The 18,811-nt window shown below is 48.2% G+C and overlaps 1 protein-coding gene across 4 annotated transcripts in view; it reads right to left on the reverse strand.

The window, feature by feature from the left end:
• Positions 1-18,811, reverse strand: part of IQSEC1 (IQ motif and Sec7 domain ArfGEF 1) — a 137,069-nt gene that overhangs the window by 70,057 nt on the left and 48,201 nt on the right. For 3 of the 4 annotated variants that reach the window (XM_054721604.1, XM_054721603.1, XM_054721605.1), the window contains exon 1: positions 2,654-2,874. The exons of the other annotated variant lie outside the window; for it this stretch is intronic. In XM_054721604.1, the coding sequence (XP_054577579.1) occupies positions 2,654-2,718 (65 nt within the window). In that variant the 5' untranslated portion in view covers positions 2,719-2,874. Of the gene's footprint in view, positions 1-2,653; positions 2,875-18,811 lie in introns of those variants that run through there. 4 annotated transcript variants of the gene reach the window in all.

An 18,811-nucleotide genomic window follows, 5' to 3' on the forward strand; every position in this document is an offset into this window, starting at 1 on the left:
AATTCTTCAAGAGCCTTAAGGGCCTTTAAACTCATTATGATTTGCTTTTGAGGACAAAAAAAATCACACTCAACAGCCTCTGAGCATCCTCCCCACCACACAAACACACATTTACACAAGGGACCTGGGCCACCTCTGCAGAACTCTCCCCACGCCCATGGCGGGATCTAAGCCCATCAGACCTTGCCACTACTGTGCTTAGTGGGTGGATATTCCATCCTAATTCAAAGGAAATTTACAAAAGAGGAAGGAAGAAAATCCAAGGGGTTAGTGGCAGTGGGAAGAGCAGAATACTGACTTGAATGATCGAGCGATCTGACTAAAGGCCTGGGGCTGGCCCGCTGGGCCAGGGCTTTTAGACACCCATTTTCTCAGGTGCTTCTGTGAAGCAGTATTATTCTTCCTTCCCACAGAGGGGGAGACTGAGGCTAAGAGGGTGTGGTAGCTTGTACTTGAGTTTGAGCTGGGATTTGAAACAAAGTCTCTTTGCCTCTCGGAGCTGCCCTTGACTCAGATTCTCCTAGCAAACCATGACCCCATGTTCCAGAGTCCAGCCAGTTAACACACACAGGCACACTAAGCTCCCACAATCCAGGGAACCCTGTCCAATCCCTTCCAGAAACACCTATTTGAGCAGTCATCTCACTGTTTGTGCAGATGTCAGTCCTGTCCTTGTTTTTGAACTGAAGCTGTGTAAATATTAGTACAAGTAGTTCAGAGTCAGACTTCTTTGAGCAAAAGCATGAAAATCCTGGCAGGGCTGGCAAGGGCCTGTGAGAGGCCCAACATCAGAACATCTGGATTTCACTCCAGGCTCCCCTTGTAATATTCTGCCCGTCACTGGATTCCCTACCCAACGTGCCTATTTAGAAAGGGAGGGTAGGGAGAGACCAGGGCTCTTTAAGGCTCAAACAGCAGAGCATCAGGTGCCGCACACAGGGCTATCAGAAAGCTTGCAGGGGGTGCACTATACCATGAGAGGCTGTCTGGGAGTGTTACAGACTGGGGTTCTCCCGAGGTCTCTGCAGCACGCTGCATCCTGTCGGGGTTAAGAGATGGGGAGGTGGCCAGCTGAAAGGACTCTGGGTAGGGGCAAGCTGGCCAGTGCAAGGAGCTCCTGACTGAGCCTCTGCAGGCCAGAAGTTGGGCTGATTCTCTCTGGCCCTCCCCAGGCTTCCTTCAAAACCACACCCCAGGCACTGAGGAGCAAATGTGACCTAACTGTGGCGAGGCTGAGGGTGAACTAATGTGTCCCCAGCACCTAGAGCAATGGCTATACACAGCAGGCACTCAGTACCCACAGAGCCTTGGTGCTGACAAGACCGAACACTCGAACTCAGTGTTCTCTCTTACAATACGGGGATGCCGGTACCGCAAGGACAAGAATGCAATACCAGGTGGGACAGATGCTTAAGGCAGCGGCACCTGTGGGATATGAGTATCAGGACCCTCATTCTCAGACTGATCCCCCGATTCCGGACAGCTGGTGCTGCAGCTGCAGCTTGTTTGGCCTCCACCCCAGATGCAAGGAGCCATGGTCCTTGGGAACTGTACCCACACCACCTCACATGAAGCCTCAGGCCCATGGTCTCAGGCCCCTGGGGTGAGGAAGAGACAGAGGGGAACATATGCATGTTCTCAGTGCAACTGCCAGCTGGTTGCAGGTGGACATCCCCCAGGGGGCCCAACACAAGCCAAATTAGCTTGTCAACGACCCCTCCCCCCCCCCCCCCCCCCCCCCAGCCCGTGCTCCTAGGAGGGACCTGCAGACAGCTCAGGGGGCAGCTGTGCTGGCGAGGGGCGCAAGGAAATCGATATTCCTCGCACATGCACACACTCTATCGCCATAAATATGGGCCCTTGGATGTTCAGACAGCCACCCGCAGGCTGTGAAGCAGAAAAGGGTTGGTCTCCGGGACACTGCTCCCCTCCTCCCCCCTGCCTTCTCCAATCCTGATCACACCAAGCATATATAAACAAACACCCCCAATCCCACCAGCAGCCCCTCACAGCCACAACAGTAGCCACACAGAGCTCCACCTCCCTCAGTTCCAGGTGTCCCAGCGCACTCCCAGATGGCCCTGCCTGGAGCACACCCTCAGCCTTGCACACACTCCCTGACAAAGTGGACACAGAGCCCCACGCGCCGGCCTAGGGTCTCACAAACACAGGCCTGCAGGACTGCCTTCAGCCTGCGGCCCACCGCGGCCAGGCACAGGAGCAGACACACGGGCCACCCTTCCCCTCCCAAGCTCCCTACCACCGGCTCTCCCGCTTCCACCGACACCAACTCCCATCAGTGTCTCCCACGTGCGCACCAAGTCGCTCCAGAGCAGGAACACACAGCTCCGGTCCCGGCGGCACCTGCGTCTCACACGCACCGGGTCGGGTCCGGTGCCGGCCCACCGCGCTCACAGACACGCTCCACCCTGTCTCCCCGGCGTCCGGCCGGCCCCCCCATGCCCAAAGCCGGCCTGGCACCCGCGCTCCCGGCCGTCTCCACAGACCCGCGACCGCGGGGCGCGGCGCCCGGCGCAGGAGCCCCCCCCCCCCCCACGCGGCGCCCCGCCCGCCGGCGACCTCCTCAGCCCGCCCCGCCGCCCTCGCTGCCCGCTCCCGCCCTCAGCCCTCCCGGCCTCGGCCGGGCCCTCACCCGCTGTCCAGCTCCAGCTCCAGCAGAGACTGGGTCCGCTCCGAATGGCAGTGCAGGCACCACATGGCGGCTGCGGCGGGAGCTGGCCCCGGCGCCCGGGCCGGGCCGGGCCGAGGACCGCCCACTCCTGCCAGGGGCCGGACCCCAGGGCCTAGGCCCGACGACCAGGGCACCGATCACCCGCCACGCGATCGCCCTGGGCGACCACCAGTGCCTGCCAGTCCACCACCCGGCCCCAAGCCCGGTACCAGGCCGCCGAGCCGAGCCCGGCCCGCCGCCGCCGCCGCCGCCGCCGCCCCGCCCCGCCCGCCGGGCGCCACGCGAGGCCGGGCCGCAGGAATGTGGCCCCGGAGGGGGCGGGACAAAGGCGGGGCCGGGAGGCGGGGTCGCTGGAGGGAGCGTGGGGACGAGGCGTGAAGGGGCGGGGCTGCTCGGAGGGGCGGGGCTGCTCGGAGGGGCGGGGCTGCACGGAGGGGCGGGGCTGCATGGAGGGCGGGGCTGCAGAGCCGGAGCCGGAGCCGGGGCGGGGGGGGGGGGGGGTGACGGGCGCTGGGCAGGATTCTCAGGCCGCAGCCTCCCCGGTGCCAGGAGCTCGGTCCTTTTGGGGCGGGCAGGCTGTGTACGTCTCCTACACAGAGACCCTCCAAGTGCAAGCACCGCGGACACAAAGGCCCAACCAGCTAACTAGCCCGCCCTGCTGACGGCGCCGAGGTCTGCCCATCCTGCCTGGCCTCGGTCCATAACACTGGGCCTTTCCTGTCCCAGATGGTGTGATTCTGGGGCTCTGATGCCCTGCTCCTGAGAAAGGAGCAGGTCCCATCCTGAGGCTGGGATGCCCTTTGGGTACTTTTTGGTGCGGATCTAACGGAAGCAGCTTCTTTCTCCATAACCCCATCTAACCCCTGCCCTCCTTCACTCAGAGACAATGTCCAGACCCCCACAGCAGGCTTAATATAACACTAGTTAGTATTTTAGAGCTCTTCACTGATATTTGGTCCTCAAGACAATATTGTAATGCAGGTGGAGTTATTATAGGTCCCATTTTCCAGAAGAGGAAACTGAGGCTCAGCTTAAATGGGTTAACGAAGGGACTTTTCCACACCTTCTCCTCTCACAGGCTTGCTCAGCTTACCCTACTGTAGGCAACCATGGCTTGCTGTTCTCAATTTGCATATTTACTTGTTTATTATCTATTCTTGGGCTTCATGAAGGCATGCATAGTGCCCAGCACCCACACTTGTGGAATACCCAAATATGGTTGGGAGATATCAAGCAGATATAGATACAATCAAAGCCCCACTTGTCTTGGGCCACCCCACTTATCCTAGGCCACCCCACCCACACGTCCATCACCTGGAGGGCCAGGCAGCTGGCAGTTCTGTGGGGTTCAGGATGTGCAGACCCACTAAAGTAGGGACATCATCTTGAGTCCTTTTAAATTTGTTTTTTATTGACTTTTTTAGAGATAGGAAGGGCTAGGGAAAGAGAGAAACATAGATCAGCTGCCTCCTGCACACTCCCTACCAGGGATGTAGCCTGAAACCCGGGTATGTGCCCTGACTGGGAATAGAAACAGTGATCTCTCCGTGCATGGGCCGACCCTCAACCAACTGAGCCACACTGTTAAAAGACCATAATCCTGTCCTGTCCCTGTTGGGCGAGGTGGGAAGAGTGGGGGTGTGGGGGGCACTCCACCCCAGCTTGAACTGCCCTCTAAAAATAGGCTTCAGTAAACAGCTAAGAGAATTCCCCAACCCAGCTGCTAGAGCACTCCAGACAGGCTCCAACAGCCTCAAGACCCAATTCTTTAAGAATCCCAGGCACTTCTTCAGGGCCAGGGCCTCACCACTCACCAGACATTGTTCCAGCTGGGATTTAAAAGAAGGGTTAAATTTCACTGTTAGCGTTTGGTGGAGTGTCTGAAAACCAGATGCCTCCTAATTCTCTTGTCTTGTTTTATCTTCCTGCTAAATGTGCCTCTTGCTTCTGCTCAGTTAACTGCCTCACAGATTAATAATTTAGCAAATTATGAGGTGAGCAAGAAAAGTTCCAGCCTGGAGAGACAGAGAAAGTTAACTTTTCTGCTGAAATGACTAAACTGGGAAGAATTTGTATGTGTATCATTTGGGCAAATTGCTTAGCCTTCTGAGTCTCAGTTTCCTCAACTGTAAAATGTGGCTCATCAGCCACCTCTATCCTGGCTAATCACCTTGCCATTTAATTTAATTTATCAAGCATTTATTAGTGCTTATTCTGTGTGTGTCTTCTGACACCTCAATGAGGAGATGCTGCTGTGACAAGTGTCCCCCGGTATGATGTCATGATAGTCTGGAGGAAGGAGCCTATAACTCTTCCCCATGAGAAGCTCCAAAGATAAAGGGACATTTGGACTTGACCTTGAGGGGTGAGTAGGAGCCCATGTAGAGGGGTTGTAGGATACAAGAAAATCATAAAAATGTTACTTCCACTGTATTTTCCTGGCTTTCAGTCCTGAGCTGCTTGTCTTGGCCCATTTCACATGCCATAACCAAACTTTGTTCCCTCGCACTGGCTTCTAAAAGCCTCCCACTTTCTTTCTTTTTTAAAATATGTTTTTATTGATTTCAGAGAGGAATGGAGAGAGTGAGAGAGATAGAAACATCAATGATGAGAGACAATCATTGATTAGGTGCCTCTTGCACACCCCCACGTGGGGATTGAGCCTGCAACCGGGCATGTGCCCTTGACCGGAATTGAACCCGGTACCCTTCAGTCCACAGGCCGACACTCTATCCACTGAGCCAGACCAGCGAGGGCAAGCCTTCCACTTTCCACGGCCTTCCTGCTCTCCGTGGACCGGACAGGTGGCACCCCGCCAAGGTAACATTTGCAGTCCCTCCTCTAGAGCTGTCAGGATGAAGTCCCACCTCTCCATGGCTGGCTTCGGGGCCTGTGGTCTGCTTCCGGTTCATCTTCCAGCTCTCTCCTTCATCACATCCCCGCTATGCACCACCCACCTCCAGGAATACTGAACTGCTTGGAGACCCCTAAATTCATTACTGTGCCTGGCTCATGGTTAGGACATGGGTTTCAGCTTTTGATGTCACTTCTCCCAGAAAACCACCTCTGTCTGGCCCCTACTCCAAGTTACAAACTCCTCTGGTAAAGTACACTCTCATGTTACTCTGCAGATGCTCTTTCTTCACACCCTGGAGCTGTACTACCATTGCCAGGGTTGGGCCTGTGTCCTTCTCTGTAGCATCCCTTATGCCTACTATGAGGCCAGGGACACAAAAGTGCCCAGCAGCTGAATAAGTCAAAGGTTGGTAAACTAAAGCTTGAGAGCCAAATTTAGTCCACTGCCTGCTTTTTTAAAATAATGTCTTTTACCCATTCATTTACATATTGTTTGTGGATATTTTTGTGCTATAACAGAGTTGAACAGTTGCAACAGAGATGTATGGCTTGCAAAGCTTAAAATATTTATAGCTCTCCACAGAAAAGTTTTGTCAACCCTGAGATAAATGAAGCCCCCCTGAAGAAGTTTCACATTGGTTCCAACTACCCCAGTGAATGCCTTGCCATTTTAGCCAGACTACCAGTGTCCTGGCTCAGGCCCCGTGGACAAAACCTGGAAGAGAAGAATCCAGACATCCTGGGGGAAGATGATGATTAAAACAATAGTGTCAGGAGAGAGAACCATGATGGCAATGTAGGTAAACGTGGGCACTCACCGCCTCCCACAACCACAGATTACAACTAAAATACAGAACAACCATCATTCAGAACGACCTGAAAGCTGGCTGAATTAGAGAAGTAAAAGAGAAAGCACATTAAGACTGGTAGGAGGGGCAGAGGCATGGAATGTGCTGGTCTGACACCCACGTGTGCTGTTTTTTAATCGGGAAGAAATCATCCCTGCAGAGGATGCCTGCAAGGAGTCCTAGCCCCACACCAGACTCCCAACCCATGGTCTCAGACTGGGAAGAGAAGACCCCATAACTTTGGATTGTGAAAACCAGCACGGATTGAGGCTGCCAGACAACCAGGTGTCCCTCTTAAAGGGCCAGTGCACAAACTTACTTGGACCCATACAAGCTCCAGCACCAGGAGGCATTGGGGGACCCAGACACATATGGGGAGGAACTGGATTGTCTGGCATCAGGGCAGGAACTCTGGGGCAGCTTTCTCCCAGACAGGAGTGCTCCCAGGGGGCAGTGTTCCTGTGCTGGGACCTCCCCTGTCACAGGCTGACTGACAGCCATATCTGAATCTCCATCAGCCTGGAGCACACTGTTTGCTCTGCCCTGGGGATTCCCTGAGAACCTGACCCATCCAATTTGCTGCCCCACACAAGCTGTTTGCAGCAGCTTTTCCATATGAATGGCCTGCCCTGGCTCAGACTTCAGACTTTGCTAAAATCTCTCAAACAAGCTGCAGCTCATGACAGCAAGCCCCAAACCTATCAATAAAAGGCCCAAGACCCAGCACTAGCACCAGCCTGCCTTGCTTCACAGTTGGGCCTTGTCTGGGTAATTCCAAACCCAAAACAAATAGAAGGCATTTGTAGATTTCTCTGTAGCTCCTGCCAGGTGGCCCCAGGCAGTGGCTGACTTTGCACCTCCATGGAGATCCTAGAGCCAGGGCACCCAGTGGACAGCTTCAGACCATAGCAGACTACAACTCTACACATCCACAAGCAACACACTCAAGGGGCAGACTCAGTGAGCACCAAAACCCCACTGAAGCAAGTCCTGCTCCATAGGATGTCTCCTGCACAGCAGCTCTCCCACTATAGTCACAGTGGTCCTCACAGCTAATTGGCCTGGAAGTCAATTTCTCCCAGTACACCAACAGGCTCAACTACAACAAGACTGCGCACACCCACACAGCGGTGCACCTAGACTACCCAACTCAGTTGACTGGAAAGGCTGAGCCACTGGGCCCTACAGGACACCTACTACACAAGGCCACTCTACCAATTCCAGGAAACATAGCAGCTTTACCTAATACATAGAAACAAACACAGGGAAGCAGACAAAATGCAGAGACAAAGGAACATGTTACAAATGAAAGAAATGGAAGAAAGCAAACTACTAGATACAGAGCTCAAAACAATGATTATAAGGTTACTCAAGGATCTTCATGAGAGCTTCAAAGGACTTAGTGAGACTTTCAAGGATCTTAGTGAGAATGTCAAAGACATGAAAAAGAACCAGTCAGAAATTAAGCATACACTAACTGAAATAAAGAATAACTTACAGGGATTCAACAGTAGAGTAGAGGATTCTGAGAATCAAATCAATAATTTGAAATATGAGGAAACAAAAAACACCCAATCAGAAGAGCAAAAAGAAAAAATAATCTATAATTACGAAGAGCCAGGGTCATAACATCCAAAACGATCGAAGGCTCGACCAAACACCAGGCTGCGTGCACAGCAGGTGAGCGGGCTGAACTGCTGAGATCTCAGAGAGAGAAAGAAAGAGAGAGAGAGAGAGAGAGAGAGCTGACTGGCATAGAAACCGACCAATCAGAACCAAATCTGGGTGAATTGCGAGGAGCCAATGACTGCCTAGAGGTTGAGCTTTTGACACTGACTGGCATAGAAACCGACCAATCAGAACCTAATCTGGGTGAACTGCAAAGGCAGAACATAAGGTGGGGGCTGAGGAAGGGTTTTAAGGGCAACAGCTGTTTGGTGTAAGGTGTAAGAAAGACGTTCAATTTTTTAATGACCAGTTTGGCAGTATAGTGTATATGGCTGGCTATTAGTCCAGATATAGGGATTATGTGTTTTTGTCTGCAAAGAGCATCTCCTCCTGCTGAAAAAGGCTCCCCCCACCCCATTTAAGCAATCCTATCCTATATAATCTATCTATACTAATAAAAGGGTAATATGCTAATTAGACCAGGTCGACCGGCCATCTTCCAGATGCCTGACTTCCTTCAGAACAAAGCCATGGTGGTGGGGGCTGAGGCAGAGAGGACAGTTGGGGGCAACCAGGACAGCAGGGGAGGGCAGTTGAGGGCAACCAGACTGGCAGGGAAGGGCAGTTGGGGGCAAGATCAGGCCGGCAGGGGAGGGCAGTTAGGGGCAAGATCAGGCCAGCAGTGGACGGTAGTTAGGGGCGATCAGGCAGTCAGTGGGGGCAAGGTAGGGGCAATCAGGCAGGAAGGCAGAGGGGTTAGAGGTGATCAGGCAGGCAGGCAGAGGGGTTGGGGCGATCAGGCAGGCACGCAGGGGAGTGGTTAGAAATCAGTCATCTCAGATTGTGAGAGGGATGTCCAACTGCCCGTGAGGCCCGATCCCACAGGGATTGGCAGTCAGCCATCCCCCGAGGGATCCCAGATTGGAGAGGGTGCAGGCCGGGCTGAGGAACCCCCCTGGGCTGAGGAACCCCCCTCTGTGCACAAATTTCATGCACCAGGCCTCTAGTAAGAAAATATCAGGATAGTGCAAGAAGACTTTGAGATAACTTCAAGCGTACCAACATTCACATTATGGGAGTGCCAGAAGGAGCAGAGAGAGCATGAAAGGTATTGAAAACCTATTTGAAGAAATAATGACAAAAAAAACTTCCCCTACCTGGTGAAAGAAATAACCTGACAAGCCCAAGAAGTGCAGAGTCCCAAACAAGAGGAACCCAAAGAGGCCCACACCAAGACACATCATAATTAAAAATGCCAAGAGTTAAAGACAAAGACAGAATCTTAAAAGCAGTAAGAGAATAGCAGTTAATTACTTACAAGGGAGTGCAATACAACAGAAACTTTGCAGGAAGGAAGGGAGTGGCAAGAAATATTCAAAGTGTTGAAAAGCAAGGACCTACAACCAAGATTACTCTACCCAGCAGAGCTATCATTTGGAATTGAAGGTCAGATAAAGAGCTTCACAGATGGCCTGCTGGCATGGCTCAGTGGTTGAATGTTAACCTATGAACCAAGAGGTCATGGTTCAATTCCTGGTCAGGCCATATGCCCTTGTAGCAGGCTCAATCCCCAGTGTGGGGCATGCAGGAGGCAGCCAATGAGTGATTCTCTCTCATCATTAATCTTTCTTTCTTTCTTTCTTTCTTTCTTTCTTTCTTTCTTTCTTTCTTTCTTTCTTTCTTTCTTTCTTTCTCTCTTTCTCTCTCTCTTTCTTTCTTTCTTTCTTTCTTTCTTTCTTTCTTTCTTTCTTTCTTTCTTTCTTTCTTTTGAGAGAGTGGAAGAGAGAGGGTAAGACAGAAAGAAACATTGATGTGAAAGAAACATCAATTGGTTGCCTCCTGCAGGAGCCCCAACCAGGGCCAGGGAGGAACCTGCAACCGAGGTACGTGCCCTTGACCAGAATCAAACCTGGGACCCTTGGATCTGCAGGCCGATGCTCTACCCATTGACACAAACTGGCTAGGGCTCATCATTTATGTTTCTATCCCTCTCTCCCTCTCCCTTCCTTTCTGAAATCAATGAAAACATATATTTTTAAAAAAGAACTTTACAGACAAGCAAAAGCTCAAAGGCCCTTGCCGGTTAGGCTCAGTGGATAGAGTGTAGGCCTGCAGACTGAAGGGTCCCGGGTTCAATTCTGACCGGGGGCACATGCCTGGCTTTTGGGCTTGGTCCCCAAGGGGGGGGGGTGTGCAGGAGGCAGCCAATCACAGATTCTCTGTCATCATTGATGTTTCTATCTCTCTCTCTCTCCTTTCCTCTCTGAAATCAAAAAAGAAATATATTTAAAAAAAAAAAAGCTAAAGGAGTTCATCAACAGCAAAGCAGTATTACATGAAATGTTGAAAGGTATTCTTTAAGAAGAGGAAGAAGAAGAAGAAGAGGAGAAGGAGGAGGAGAAGGAGGAGGAGGAGGAGGAGGAAGAGGAGGAGGAAGAGGAAGAAGGAGAAGAAAGAACAATAAAATGGCAATAAATACATATCTATAAACTATTGAATATAAAAATAAACTAACAAGCAGAAGGAGAAAAAGGCGGCAGAGTAGGCAGATGTGTTCCCAGCCTGGTCCCGGAGCAGAAAGAGAACAGCTGAGGGTCGCACTGGGAGTGTTTGTTAGCAAGCTGAGGGACAGCTGAACGCCAGGAGAAGGTGGGGGACTGCTGGACGGGGGTTCCTTTGACAGGGCAGCCCCCATGGCGGCTGGGTCCCCTCCTGGAGCTACGGGCATGGACAGCGAAATCTCGCCATCTTGAAAGGGAAGGTGGACTTTGTCCGAGGCCTGAAAATCAACAACTGCGGCGACTGCCCAACAACTGTTTGCCCCAGAGCACCGATCCCAGGAGGCACGAATGCTTGGACTCAAAGGCACTCTTCACTCCACCACGGAAAGGTCAGATTTCTCCAGGGATAGGGTGAGGTTCTAGTCCCTGCATGCTATTAAACAATGACTGGGTTACCAGGGACATCAAGGAAGAAATAAAAAACTTCATGGCAACAAATGACAATGAAAACACAACAATCCAAAATCTATGGGACACAGCAAAAGCAGTCTTGAGAAGGAAGTTCATAGCTCTGCAAGCCTACTGCAAAAAAACAAGAAACAATGGTAATAAATTACCTAACCCAACAACTCAAAGAGTTAGAGAGAGAGCAACAAGAAAAGCCCAGTGTAAGCAGAAGGAAGGAGATAATAAAGATCAGAGCAGAGATCAACGACATAGAGACCAAAGAAACAATACAAAAGATCAACAAAACCAAGAGCTGGTTCTTTGAAAGGATAAACAAGATTGATGAACCTCTAGCCAGGCTCACCAAGAAGCAAAGAGAGAGGACCCAAATAAACAAAATCAGAAATTAAAGTGGTGAAATAACAACAGACCCCGCTGAAATACAAAGGATTGTTTCAAAATACTATGAACAACTCTATTCCAACAAACTGGACAACCTGGAGGAAATGGACATATTCCTAGAAAAATATAACCTTCCAAAAATCAATCAGGAAGAATCTAAACAGCTCAATAGGCCAGTAACTATGGAAGAAATTGAAGCAGTCATCGAAAATCTTCCGGCAAACAAAAGCCCGGGGCCAGACGGCTTCACAGGAGAGTTTTACCAAACATTCAAGGAAGAACTAAAACTTGTCCTCCTCAGACTCTTCCAAAAAATTCAAGAGGAAGGAACACTTCCAAGCTCCTTCTATGAAGCCAGCATCACCCTAATCCCAAAACCAGATAAAGACAACACAATGAAAGAGAATTACAGGCCAATATCCCTAATGAACATATATGCCAAAATCCTCAACAAAATTCTAGCAAATCGGATCCAGCAGTACATCAGAAAGATCATACACCATGACCAAGTAGGATTTATCCCCGGGATGCAAGGATGGTACAATACCCGTAAATCAATAAACGTGATACATCACAAAAAAAAACTGAGAGACAAAAATCACATAGTCATATCAATTGATACAGAAAAAGCATTTGACAAAATCCAACACTCTTTCTTGATAAAAACTCTCAACAAGGTGGGAATAGAAGGATCATACCTCAACATAATAAAAGCTATATATGATAAACCCACAGCAAACATCATACTCAATGGACAAAAACTAAAACCATTTCCCCTAAGAACAGGAACAAGTCAGGGATGTCCACTCTCACCACTCCTGTCTGACATAGTACTGGAAATATTAGCCATTGCGATCAGACAAAAAGAATAAATAAAAGGCATCCAAATTGGAAAAGAAGAAGTAAAGCTATCCTTATTTGCAGATGACATGATACTGTACATAAAAAACCCGAAAGACTCCATAAAAAAACTAATAGACTTAATAAATGAATTCGGCAATGTAGCAGGATACAAAATTAACGCCAAGAAATCTATGGCCTTTCTATACACCAATAGTGAACTTATAAATAGAGAGACTAAAAAAGCAATCCCATTTACCATTGCAACAAAAAAATTAAGATACCTAGGAATAAACTTAACTAAGGAACTAAAAGACCTATACACGGAAAACTACAGGGCACTGAAAAAAGAGATAGAGGAAGACGTAAACAGATGGAAAGAACATACCATGTTCATGGATTGGTAGAATCAACATCATTAAAATGTCCATACTACCCAAAGCAATCTATAGATTCAATGCACTCCCCATTAAAATACCAACGGCATATTTCAGAGACCTAGAAAGAACTCTCCAAAAATTCATCTGAAATAAAAAAAGACCCTGAATAGCCACAGCAATCCGGAGAAAGAAGAATACAGTAGGAGGGATCTCAATACCAGACCTCAAGCTGTATCACAAAGCCATTGTTCTCAAAACAGCCTGGTACTGGCACAAGAAGAGGCATATAGATAAATGGAATAGAACAGAGAATCCAGATATCAACCCAAACCAATATGCTCAATTAATATTTGACAAAGGAGGCATGACCATACAATGGAGTCAAGACAGTCTCTTCAATAAATGGTGTTGGGAAAATTGGACAGATACATGCAAAAAAATGAAACTAGATCACCAACTTACACCATACACAAAAATAAACTCAGAGTGGATACAGGACTTAAACATAAGACGGGAAACCATAAAAATACTAGAGGAATCCACAGCCAGCAAAATCTCAGACATATGCCGAAAGAACTTCTTCACTGATACTGCCCCTAGGGCAATGGAAGCTAAAGAGAAAATTAACAAATGGGACTACATCAAAATAAAAAGCTTTTTCACAGCAAAAGAAACCATCAACAAAACAACAAGAAATCCCACTGTATGGGTGAACATATTTGCAAATATTATCACTGATAAAGGTTTAATCTCCAACATCTACAGGCAGCTTATACAACTTAATAAAAGAAAATAAATGATCCAATAAAAAAATGGACAATGGACCTAAATAGAATCTTTTCCAAAGAAGACAGAAGAAAGTCCAAGAGACACATGAAAACATGCTCAAAGTCACTAATTATCCAAGAGATGCAAATCAAAACGACAATGTGATACCGTCTCACACTGGCCAGAATGGCTATCATCAACAAATCAACAAACGACAAGTGTTGGCGAGGATGCGGAGAAAAAGGAACCCTCGTGCACAGCTGGTGGGAATGCAGACTGGTGCAGCCACTGTGGAGAACAGTATGGAGTTTCCTCAAAAAACTGAAAATGGAATTCCCATTTGACCCAGTAATCCCACTCCTAGGAATATATCCTAAGAAACTGGAAACACCAATAAGAAAGGATATATGCACCCCTATGTTCATAGCAGCACAATTTACAATAGCAAAGATTTGGAAACAGCCTAGGTGCCTGTCAGCAGATGACTGGATCAGAAAACTATGGTACATCTACACAATGGAATACTATGCTGCCATAATAAAGAAGGAATTCCTACCATTTGCAGCAACCTGGATGGAATTGGAGAACATCATGCTAAGTGAAATAAGCCAGTCCATGAAAGAAAAATACCACATGATCTCACTCATCTATGGATAATAAAGAAAATTATAAGCTGTTGAACAAAAAGGTAGATACAGAGACAGTAAAGCATCAAACAGACTTTCAAATTACAGGGGGAAGGTTATGGAGAGGTGGGGGAGATAAGAGATCAACCAAAGGACTTGTATGCAAGCATATAAGCATAACCAATGGACTCAAAACTCTGGGGGGTGAGGGCATGTATGGGAGTGGGTTGGGGGGGCAATTGTAAGATATGTACACATATAATACCTTAATAAAAAAATAATAAATAAATAAATCCAAATAAAATAAAATAAAAATAAACTAACAAGGTAGCTAATAAACAAAATAAACTAGTGAATAAAATAGAATCAGAGGTATGGAAACATGGAACAGACTGATGAATCTCAGAGAGAAGGTGGGAGAGGGGTTGGAAGAGATTAACCAAAGATCTTATATGCATATATGCATTACCTATGGACACAGACAATAGGGTGGTAAAGGCCTGGGGTAGGGTGGGAACCAGGTGGAGGGGGACAATGGGGAAAAAAAGAGGGATATATGTAATTCTCTCAACAATAAAGATTTTAATAATAATAATAAGTAGTAGTAGTTGGTAGCTACATCAGGATGAAATAAAAATAAAATAAAACAACAGGGTCAGGCCAGGTGACCTTCAGGCCAGATGGACACAAGATAGTATAATTCACTATTAAGAACAAATCCTAGCCCTAGCTGGTTTGGCTCAGTGGATAGAGTATCGGCCTGCAAACCACAGGGTCCTGGGTTCGATTCTGGTCAAGGGCACATGCCTGGGTTGCGGGCTCGATCCCCAGTAGGGGGCGTGCAGGAGGCAGCTGATCAATGATTCTCTCATCATTGATGTTTCTGTCTCTCTCTCCCTCTCCCTTCCTTTCTGAAATCAATAAAATATATTAAAAATAAATAAAGTTTCTTTAAAAAAAAAAAAAAAAGAACAAATCCTACAATTTACCCATGTGCACAAAGAGTTAGGTCCAAGGATTTATTTGTTTGTAACAGCAGGACACAGAGGAGGAAACACACAATGTCCCTCAATGGGGACTGATTAAGTAAACTGTGGTACTTAAATGGAGTACTATGTTTAAATGATGGTGGTAGCATCATACACACTTATAGGAAAAGATCTGAGACATAATATTGACATTGAAAGTTCAGAAAAATGTGAAATGTATTTGCAATAAGATATATAGAACACCAGTGCATATATAGAGCAATGTAAGTGTAGACTGTTTCTTAAAGGGGACCCAAGAAACAGGTACAAGGCTTGCCTCTGAGAAGAGAAGCTGGGGGTTCCAGAGATTCCTGGAGATCGGCCCCTGCCCTCTAAATTAGAGGTCTAGGTGGGACAGAGTGGGAAGGAGGAAGGAAGACTTTTCACGTTATGCCCTTGCATAGTGTTCAAATTTTTAGGTAAGTGTTTATTACCATAAGAAAAAAGGCCAGTGAAATAAATCTACCTAATAAAAGAGTAACATGCCATTTGACCATACCTTTGCGACGCCCACCAGCCAATCAGGAGTGAGTATGAAAATTAACCCAACAAAGATGGTGGGTTAATTTGCATACGCAGGTGCTGAGGGACCAGGGATGGGGTGGGATGCTTGTGTTGTCGCCATGGAGACGATGCAGGCCTTCCACACCACCCCAGCCGCTCTGGGCCTCTGGGCAGAGTGGGAAAGCAGAAAGGCGGCTCCAGGCCGGAGCAGAAAGGTTGCTCTGGCCAGATTGAAGGTGGTGCCCGCAGCCAGGGGAACGCAGGCCCATTCTTGCACGAATCTTCATTTGTGCATTGGGCCACTAGTAAATAAATAAAAGACATAGTAACCCAAGGGATTAGAAGTCTTCTGATATCTTATAGCATTTTCTAGGAGATTTTAAAGCCTGCCGGAGCCAGTTCACAAATACCTGAATTCCAGACTATACCTAAATTGCCTATGGCTACTACAATTTCCTTGTCTTTTGAGCAGGCTGTGTCTTACTGGCAGCTGTAAAAATCAATTACATTTGCATTATAATCCATTCTAGCTTCCCTCTCTGTGTCTATGGGTCATTAATATGTTATTCTTCATAGCAATGAAACAAAAATCCCTGTATCACAGCCAGAATGTGGGGTCTAGGAGGAAGGTCTGTGATACCCCTCCTGCCCAACCCCTTCTTTGTCAGACAGGGAAAGTGAGACCCAGAGGTGAAAGGATGAACGCTGACAATGACTGGCCCCGGCGACCTGCCTCCCAGGCTACAGTGGCCCCTGCTGGGATGGCACCACAGGAACATGGACAGTTCAGCATACAACCTGGGTCTGGGTTCCACACAGAACGGAACTTATTCGTATGAATGTCGGATGCTGTAGAAAACACTGGGACAGCTGTGCAGAACACGGAACTCTCTAGCGTGACATCTCAGGAAAGCTAGTCAGTCCTCAGAAGAGAAATTATCCAGATACATAAAGCTGACCTCATTAAGTGCCAAGTTACTTTTTCAATTTCAATCATTTTTAATAGAAACCACTTGCAAATCATGGACTTCTCTGATGGTACTAAACAAAGTAAACTAAATGACATTGGCATAACTTACTTTGGAGGTTGAGGGTTGTTTACCTGAAGTGGACAATATGGCCTTTTACCTGCCCGAGCATCACCTGGGTTGTCATCCAGCGCCTCACTCTCTTTCTAGCCTCATTCCCAGACACCATCACTAGAATATAGCTCCTCCCAAAAGGCACCAGGCACTTTCCCACCCCAGTGCCTTTGCGTATGCTGTTTCTAATTCCTGGGTTGCTTTCTTCATCTGCTCAGCAACCTCCTACTCAACCTTCAAGACCAGCTCAAATGTCACCTTCTCTGATGCCTCCCCTAGTGTCTCCACCCCTCCCGCCCCCCCGCCCCCCAGCCAGAATGAGAACCCTTTACCCAGACTGTGGGCACCTCAAGGGCAGGGACAATGACCCTCTATCTACTCTCCACCCACTCATCCAAGTGGGGCTCTGACTCTGCCACTGCTTCATGTAACTGGCCTGTTTGCAGACATCTGTCATACAGCACGTGGGGGATTGAGTCTCCACCACAAAAAACTCAATAGCGTTTGGGTTGGCCAAGTCCTGGACCGTGACAGTGAGGTGAAAGGGGCCTTAATGTCAGCATATCCCAGAGCTTTAGATCCAGGAGTCTCCATTACACAGTGCCGCCCTCCCATTATTCAAATGAGGAACCTGAGGCAGAGAATGGGGACCCCTTCCCCAAGTCATGCTGAGGCACAGCCAAGAACTGGTCACCAGACTTCTTTCCATAGCTCCTTCACAACTGCTCCGACAAAGGAGCCGTGGAGCCAGGGAACCAGCATGGTTTGAGATGCAAGGAGGCTATTCTCCTCTGGTATTTAAATGAACAATGAAAATTAGGTGTAGTTGTTATTATTCCAGCAATTGACAAATGGATTGATATAGCCTGTGAGGGCATGGGAAAGACCCTCAGAGAAAGGCTGCAATAACAGGATCACAGGTAGGACACAGGGTCCAATGCGAGGAGAAACAAAACCCCACACTGTGCAGCAACCTGGATGGATTTGGAGAACATTATGCTAAGTGAAATAAGCCAGTCAATGAAAGAAAAATACCACATGATCTCACTCATTTATGGGTAGTAAAGAACATTATAAAGTGATGAACAAAAAGATAGATACAGAGACAGTAAAGCATCAAACAGACTTTCAAATTACAGGGGGAAAGTTAGGGAGAGGTGGGGGAGTTATGAAATCAAACGAAGGACTTGTATGCATGCATATAAGCATAAACAATGGACGCAAAACTCTGGCGGGTGAGGGCATGTATGGGTGTGGGGTGTGGGGGGGGTAATGGTAAGATATGTACACATATAATACCTCAATAAAAAAAAAGAGTTAAAAAAATAAAAAAAATAAATGTAAAAAACAAACAAACAAAAAAAACCCCCACACTGGATAGGGATGGGGGCTCCATGGGAGCTCTGAAAAACCCAGCATGTGACTGACCACGTGAACATAGAGCCAGGAATGCTACCTCCTCAAGAAGCCCTCCGAGCCTGGATCCCCAGAGCTCTCCATGTTCCAGGAACCCGCTGCCCATGGCAACCCCCGCCACATAGAGGGTTTTGGTTTGTTATAAGAGTGAAGGAAGAGGGTGATGGTGGCCACAGGTCAGAATGTGCTCATGGAATCCCTCCCCAGTCTGGCCCTCACTGTAGGTACAGCCCATCCCCCTGCTGGGCCCAGCTGCGTGAGCTGGACTGCTTGTCCAGTAGTCCAGGGGGCAGGGCCAACGGAGAATAGAACTGTGGCTTCTGCTTGAGCTATGAGTCCATTAAAGTAAATGGGAAATGCTCATTTGCAGTTCTTATAGGATTCAAGGGGCTTGACAACATCAGAAGGAAATGTAGAAGCAAAAAACTGAGCTGCTGCCTTCACCCTGATCCCCACCCTCCCCAAATCACACCGTTATCAACTTCCCATCAGGGTGCCCTGCCATCCCCAAGATAAAATCAAAAGTGCTCCCTCTTGAGCCTCTCATACTCAACCCTCCTTTCCCTGGCTGGCGGCACAAGAAAGTCCCTACCAGATCCTCAGGAAGGAAAGGGTAAGATCCACAATGCTCACTCTGAGTGGGGTCAGCCCCCCCTCAGGGACAGCTCCCAGAAAATGGCTCCAGGCTGATTCCAGAGCTGCTCCTCGGTGCCCATTCTCTCTGCAGGACATGGGGCCCAGGCTGCCCCAGTT

Source organism: Eptesicus fuscus, chromosome 9, assembly GCF_027574615.1.
Source record: "Eptesicus fuscus isolate TK198812 chromosome 9, DD_ASM_mEF_20220401, whole genome shotgun sequence".
Taxonomy (NCBI): domain Eukaryota; kingdom Metazoa; phylum Chordata; class Mammalia; order Chiroptera; family Vespertilionidae; genus Eptesicus; species Eptesicus fuscus.